Raw genomic sequence first — 8,232 nt, 5'->3', positions numbered from 1 at the left:
ACTCTCTACAGGTGATTTGTTTGCAGCTGAACTCTCTACATGGTGGTTTCTTTGTAGCTGAACTCTCTACAAGGTAACTTCTTCTAGCCGATCTTTCTACAAGGTAATTGAGTTTTTTGCAGCTGAACTCTTTACATGGTGGTTGCTTTGTAGCTGAACTCTCTAAAAGGTGACTTCTTCTAGCTGAACTCTCTACAGGATGATTTGTTTGCAGCTGGATTCTCTACGTGGTAGTTTCTTTGTAGCTGAACTCTCTACAATGTGACTTCTTCTAGCTGAACTCTCTACAGGATGATTTGTTTGCAGCTGGATTCTCTACGTGGTAGTTTCTTTGTAGCTGAACTCTCCACAATGTGACTTCTTCTAGCTGAACTCTCTACAGGGTGACTTGTTTTTAGCTGATCTCTCTACAGGGTGACTTGTTTCTAGCTGAACTCTCTACAGGTGATTTGTTTGCAGCTGAACTCTCTACATGGTGGTTTCTTTGTAGCTGAACTCTCTACAAGGTAACTTCTTCTAGCTGATCTTTCTACAGGGTGATTTGTTTGTAGCTGAATTCTCTACAGGGTGATTTATTTGCAGCTTAACTCTCTACAAGGTGACTTCTTCTAGCTGAACTCTCTACAGAGTGATTGATTTTTTTTGCAGCTGAACTCTCTACATGGTGGTTTCTTTGTAACTTAACTCTCTACAGGGTGATTTGTTTGTAGCTGAACTCTCTACAGGGTGATCTGTTCATAGCTGAACTCCCTATAAGGTAACTTCTTCTAGCTAATCTTTCTACAGGGCGATTTGTTTGTAGCTGAGTTCTCTACAGGGTGATTTGTTTGCAGCTGAACTCTACATGGTAGCTTCTTTGTAGCTCTACAATGTTACTTCTTCTAGCTGAACTCTCTACAAGGTGACTTGTTTCTAGCTGATCTCTCTACAGGGTGACTTGTTTCTAGCTGAACTCTCTACAGGTGATTTGTTTGCAGCTGAACTCTCTACATGATTGTTTCTTTGTAGCTGAACTCTCTACAAGGTAATTTCTTCTAGCTGATCTCTCTACAGGCCGATTTGTTTGTAGCTGAACTCTCTACATGATGGTTTCTTTGTAGCTGAACTCTCTACAAGGTGATTTCTTCTATAGCTGATCTTTCTACAGGGTGATTTGTTTGTAGTTAAACTCTCTACACGATAGATTCTTTGTAGCTGAACTCTCTACAAGGTGATTTCTTCTATAGCTGATCTTTCTACAGGGTGATTTGTTTGTACCTGAACTATCTACATGATGGTTTCTTTGTAGCTGAACTCTCTACAAGGTAACTTCTTCTAGCTGATCTCTCTACAGGACAATTTGTTTGTACCTGAACTCTCACATGATTGTTTCTTTGAAGCTGAACTCTCTACGAGGGGATTTCTTCTAGCTGATCTTTCTACAGGGTGATTTGTTTGTAGCAGAACTCTCTACAAGGAAACTTCTTCTAGCTGATTTCTCTACAGGGAGATTTGTTTGTAGCTGAACTCTCTATACATGATTTGTTTGCGGCTGAATTCTCTACATGATGGTTTCTTTGTAGCTGAACTCTCTACAAGGTAACTTCTTCTAGCTGATCTCTTAACAGGGTGAATTGTTTGTAGCAGAACGATCTACAAGGTAACTTCTTCTTACTTATCTCTCTACAGGGTGATTTGTTTGTAGCTGAACTTTTTACAAGGAAACCTCTTTTAACTGAGCTCTGTACAGGGTGAATTGTTTGTAGCTGAACTATCTACAAGGTAACTTCTTCTAGCTGATCTCTCTACAGGATGATTTGTTTGTAGCTGAACTATCTACAAGGTAACTTCTTCTAGCTGATCTCTCTACAGGGTGATTTGTTTGTAGCTGAATTCTGTATAGGTGATTTGTTTGCAGCTGAGCTCTTTACAGAATGGTTTCTTTGTAGCTGAACTCTCTACAAGGTAACTTCTTCTAGCTGATGTATCTACAGGGTCACTAGTTTGTAGCTGAATTCTCTACATGGTGGTTTCTTTGTAACTGAAGTATCTACAAGGTGACATCTTCTAGCTGATCTTTCAACAGGGTGATTTGTTTGTATCTGAACTCTCTACAAGAAATCTTCTTCTAACTGATGTTTTAACAGGGTGAATTGTTTGTAGCTGAACTCTCTACAGGGTGATTTGTTTGTAGCTGATCTCTATACAGGTTACTTATTTCTAACTGATCTCTTGAATTCTGTTCAGGGTGACTGCTCTATTAGGATGACTGCTCTATTAGAGTATCTCGATCTCGCACTTGCTACACCAAGTTGGATTTCGTGTTATAACTCCGTGGCTTTAAGTCTGATTCTTCTACACCATTGAAGAGCCTTTCTAAGATGATAACTCCATCTGTACAGCGATTTTGAAAGCATTACCCCAAGCGGTTTACCTGGTAGGCGTGGCAAGCATAATAATAATAATAATAATAAAATAAAAATATTAAAAATTAGCTAATCTCGATTGCGTAATTGTTACACACTGTTGATTTTTTCGCTGTATCTTCCTGGTTTTTAGCTCGATTTCTTTCAAACCACAAAAGGTTTGAGGTTCAATAGTTAGGCCACTCCAAGTCATACTTTAGTTTCTGGTCACACCCAACCTAAGAAATTGATGCGGGCGGGCGGATGATCAGGACTTGAGGACTATACTACACCCTCATATACTGTACTATACTATACCCTCACACAATGCAAAGGATGAACATGACTTTCACTAATAACTAAATTTAATTGCATAGCTACTTCCAGTTAATTTTTCATGTTAAAACTTCAGTGAATAACAGACAGACACACACAACATAAGCATACGTATACACTTACAAAATACTGCCAAGATGTACTGAAAACACAAAAGTTGATGACTGGTAAAAACGTACATAGCAAACACAAAAAGAAAACTCTAAAAACTACAACATCTCAAAGGTGTATACTATGCATTCATGTAGACAAAATTATAAATCTGAAGTTACCTTTTAGTAACAACAGGCTTATCCTTACAGTCACTGCATTGGGGGTACTGCTTATCATCAGTGAAACCCTGTGGCTTTGCACAGTATACACATATGGGCTCGTATTTAGCACTATAGTACAGGGCTTCAATAGGTTCATGACAGTTCAGATTACGTACAAACACAGTGTCAATCAAGTCAGATGGTAACTCTAGTTCTTGAAGCGGAGCTCCACAGGAAAATGACATTCCTTCAAGGGCTGCTTGCAAATTATCACTCTGTGCTTTGGTAAGCTTTGTTTTGGCATAAATTAGCCGCCACATACCACACTCTTCACATTCAAGCATTAGATTTGCATTTTTAACATGCTGAAGCTTTCCATGAAATGGCAGAGTCTTCTCTTTGGACGACCGTTTCTTTAAAGATGGTCGATGTTCTTCTGTAGTGTTATGTCCATAAATGTCACTAAAAGATTTATAATGATCATTATCTGCTGGAACTGGGTCAGGAAAGTGGTGGATATTTTGAAACACAGATGAGGCTAATCTGACAGGCCTACAAATATGGCATTCGTCCTTGCCACATTTCTTAATTTCAAAATAGTAATGTCGCTCTCGACAGCAGTGGGAGAAAAATTGGCTTAGTATTGGGTTTTCTGTTACTGCTGACTTTGTCTTCAGTGACTGTGGATCACCACATCCAGGATCAATAGATTTCAATTCTTCCCACATTTCTGTGATTTCAGTGTCCGTAGCAGGAGAAATACAATTTACATCTTTTTCCTTCAACTTTAGTCTCTGAAATATTTGAGATAGTAAACCCTTAACTGGCTCTACAGAGTCCTCTAGATCACCCTTGAATCCCTCTCTTTTGTCTCCTGCCTTTCTTATAGCTTTCATATTGCCACATTGTGCCATTTCTCTTTCAAATGATTCACTGCCTTCTCTTCTCATCATGCCAACACATTGCAATCCCAAATTTAGAAGTGACATGGCTCTTTCTACTGGGTTTCGCCAACTATGGTAAGGCGGTGTCCTGGCAGCAATTAAATAATCTAAATCCAACTTAAGATAAAGGGCAATTAGAGAAAGCTTAACTGAAACATATGTGGTTCGGTGATCTGGGCCACCATCTGTGTAGATACATAATATGGGTTTGTCAAAATTAGCTTGAGTAAGAATTTTATGCAACTCAGACATATGTCTAAGTGGAGATGAGGGTTGAAATGCACTCTCCTTTAAACAAACATTTACTCGACCAGAATACCAAGACTCAGAGATATCAGCTGGAACGTCTACCAACAATGATACTGAAGGGATTACAGACACTTTTGAAAAGTCATGGTCCCCAACCTCAAATGTCTTCGTAGCAGATACCACAACACGGCGACCACGTTCAGCTGCAGCTAATGGATACCCAGGCTCGCCAATTTTAATTTTGTGCTTATCATCTAAGCAAACAAAACCAGTGTATTCACAGAATTTGATGGCTAGTTCACGTAAATACCTAAATACAGCTGCTCCATAATGAGCATCACAATGTTCTTTGCGCCATTGGCGTTTTTGTACCATAAATTTGATTTTCAGAACTCCAGTATAATGAATACTACTTGACCTTTTTGACTTTGGCCAAAATTGTAGTCTGATCCATTCCAACGACGGTATAGAAGTACCTTCAGGACATTTCTTTTGTACTTCATCACGGAGGTCACGAATAGATATAGCTTGTGCCAGATGCACCACATCAGAATGACGTCTGTCATCAACAGCAGTACCGATGGATTCATTTAAATACTTTGAACAACATTCCCAAAAAACGTCATATTTTTTGCGATCACTTGAAGAATTTAAGGAACGAAGATCAAAAACTGTGCTTGGATCACTTGGCTCCATATCAATGATGTGAGCCACACGAAGATCAATTTCCTTTTCAGAAAGATTAGAAGCCGATGAACAATCCCCAGTTAAATCTCTATAAAACTGCCTTAAGAGTGCAGGTTGAATTTTACTTGTAATGCAGCCATACTTTGACAGGAGTGCTTTACGCATCGCTCTTGTATGATATTGTGGCAATAATGATTTAATTGTATCAACAACAGGTAAACTCTTCTGAAAAACAGTTTCTATGGTGTCACTGCTTTCAAAATTCCACACAAAATATAAATTTCCCATGTTGTTTCCAGGAGAGTAGGTCAAAAGGACAAAGGGAACATTTAAACCTGATTTTAACCTTTGCATGTACCTGTAACGGCACTGAACATCACTAGGACAAAATTCTCCTACAGACAAATGTTGATATGCTTCAGCTTGTGATAGAGCCACGCTCAAGCTTTTGTGGCATGGAGCTATAAATTGTTTCCTTTTAATGATTTCAATACTTATAGACTCTGAAATTTTTCGAATAGGGACACATGAATTGTGCGAAAGCCTTATTTTTTTATTTTGTGATTCTAGGTAGTCTTGATAGCCTAACAAACTTTCTGTCAACAACTCAATTTCTTTTTTGAAACTTACAAACATTGGTTCTTTCCAGTAGGTACTTTGCAAACATGACAGCAGTGATGTTGAGTGATCACGGAGTGTGGTAGCAGCCATATTATCAAGGCTACGTTTTCGATGCTTAGATGCTTCTGGAACATTGTAGCCAGTAAAGCTGGTAAAGATTTGTGGTATTGGATAACCTTGCTTTATGAAGATTTGGTAACGACCATCAAGGTACCACAAACACTCAACAAGTACTTTAACTAGACGCACCCCATAGCTATTTGTGGCATCTCTGCCTTTCCATGAAAGGTTATATTTTTCCAGCAAATCAATTACATCATTATACAACTTTTCTTTTCTTGTAAGTGTATCTTTCTCTAGTTTATCGGGTAATCTACCACGACATTCTTCTCTCTGAGCAGCCATCATAATGGCAAATGCTGAAACGCTACTACTGGTGCTTTTTACTTGTGTAGCCTTTGATTTAACTTCATATTTTAAAAAGGAACCAAAAGTACTTATAACCTCACCTAAATCAATGTCTAAATCTGTTGAATCCAGTGCTTCCTTACTCCTACCTATATAGGCAGCTTCCACAGTCAATGAGTCAACCTCCACTTCTAAATGTTGCTGACAGATCACTCCAAAAAACTCTGCAACTGTGTTTTGTGTCTCACATTTTATGATTTTCCACTTTAACAGCACTTTGTGATTAGCCTTGTCCACTACGCAACAGTTAACAATTGTCATCACTAATAGCAATAACAATAACACCTTCATTCTATGAACACACGTGGTAAACTTGTAAAACGTGTTAAATACGTGATAAACCAGATAGGTGAGTCACGTGCCGTTAAGCGCCTATAAAAACAATAATAGTCCCCATAAACTGTAGTTCCAGATTTCCATGCGGGCGGGTGACCAGAAACTAAGGTATGACTTGGTGTGGCCTTAACCTATTCACCCACCGATTTTCAGCTTCTTCCCATACGCGGTTTACCCTGTAGGCGTGACAACATATTGGTGTTATTTTTCGTGCGTAATTGCTCATAACTCTTTGTCTGTTTATGGTATTCCAGCCAAAGTTGGTACCGAGATGCGCCTTTATACCCCCCTTCTGTGTGCCAAATTTCAAGGCAATCGGATAACGCGTTCGAGTTTTATAGCAGTTTTTGTAAGTGTGCGACAAGAAAAAGAAAAATAAGAAGAAGAAGAAGAAGAAAAAAAAAACGAAGAAACTCAGCCAATTTTTGAAGTCGCATATCTCGGGAACGCGCGAAGCGATTTCGCTCAAATTTGGAATGTAGAGTGCTGCAGTTGGGGGGCATGTCCACAGCAAAAATCGTCTTGTTTCATCAAGGAAGCACAGAGCTACGGAGGTGCGAAAATTGCGTTTTCTTTCTTCCTGTCAATATACTCACGGGTGTTACGCGCCGGCTTCTTGGGCCGCACGACACACTACCGTGTGTCTTGATACTCCATGATAAGAATAGTTTGATGCAATATATTTCATCCCACGTTCCCTTTGCTTCTCCAAACAACACCAGCTAGACAAATTCTCCCTAGCAGTATTTGTGATCCTTCGTCAAAAAACACTCACGCTGTTGTACCATGGTGTTCGTCACTGTGACTGATAACAGTACTTATTAAGGCAAGTCCTTTAAACCGTCACTAAGATCTGTGGTGGTCACCATATTACATAAGTATTGATCTGGTCCAGCATTGCTGCAGGCTCGTGAGATCTCACAGAAATAATGGCAAGCCAGCAATCTTGCCAGCTTGTAAAGACTCCAAGAAAACCAAAGAGACTGACTGTCTCATCTGCGAACAGCCAGCTAGCGATAATGTCTTAAAATGTACTGGTGTGAAGGCTGCCAGCATGCTGACTGTGCCAAAATGAGTAAGGACCTATGCACAGCTTTATCAGAGGTAACCCATAATGTTGTGTTTTTCTGTAATACTTGTTTGCAAGCATTACCTACTGCACTTAAGTACTATGACAACCAAGCACTGGTTGAATCTAAAGTCACAACCATCAAGAAATCTGTAACTGAAATACAGTGTTCTGAACGTAAACTTTGTGATACCGCTACCAGAGTTGAGACACAATTTGATTCCTTACGAAAATCATTAGAATCCTTACTAACAGAGCACAAAACATCTTTAACACAGAAATCTCCACTACAATTCCTAGTGCTTCTGAAGGAAACGCATCTCAAACAACCACTGCAGCAAGCTTATCTCAAAACAATGACTCGCTTGTACAACTCACCTCAAAATTCCTTTCTGAACAACATGAGAAAGAAAGGCAATTGAATCTAGTTGTTCATAATGTTGAAGAATCTACATCAGATTCCCCACAAACAAGCAAACAGGACAACATTGTGAAAGTTGCTTCCATCCTCAAGACCATCTAGGCACAAAATACATGATCACCAATGCTGTAAGGTTAGGCAAAAAAACCCAAGGAACAAAACCCCACCTTCTCAAAATTTCTGTATCAAGTATTGAAGACAAAAGAGCCATGCTTCATAACAAAATTCACCTGCATAAAGAAAATAACCCACCTCATGTAAAGAGAATCTTTATTTCACCTGACTTAACACCTGCAGAGCAAAAGAAAACCAAACAGCTGAGAGAGGAACTGGCAAACTTAAATAAGGATGACAGAAAATTATTAGTTTTACAACCACACCATACATGTACAAATATAGTTGATTACAAGACTGACAATGATGATTAGCGATTAGAGTAGGGTGGCTGATAGCTAAAGGCATG

General features: G+C 39.1%; 1 protein-coding gene across 1 annotated transcript; it reads right to left on the bottom strand.

Moving 5' to 3' along the window:
• Positions 1-2,662: 2,662 nt before the first annotated feature.
• LOC136236741 (uncharacterized) lies at positions 2,663-6,367 on the bottom strand. Its single transcript, XM_066026985.1, has one exon. The coding sequence runs from the start codon at positions 6,232-6,234 to the stop codon at positions 2,989-2,991; it is 3,246 nt and encodes a 1,081-aa protein (XP_065883057.1). The 5' UTR covers positions 6,235-6,367; the 3' UTR covers positions 2,663-2,988.
• Between the last annotated feature and the right edge of the window lie 1,865 nt (positions 6,368-8,232).

Source organism: Dysidea avara, chromosome 10, assembly GCF_963678975.1.
Source record: "Dysidea avara chromosome 10, odDysAvar1.4, whole genome shotgun sequence".
In the NCBI taxonomy this organism is placed as follows: Eukaryota; Metazoa; Porifera; class Demospongiae; order Dictyoceratida; family Dysideidae; genus Dysidea; species Dysidea avara.
This window is presented reverse-complemented; position numbering and strand designations above follow the sequence as displayed.

Coding starts and splice junctions, on each gene's coding strand:
- LOC136236741 (XM_066026985.1), bottom strand. CDS start 6,234: ATGAAGGTGTTATTGTTATTGCTATTAGTGATGACAATTGTTAACTGT.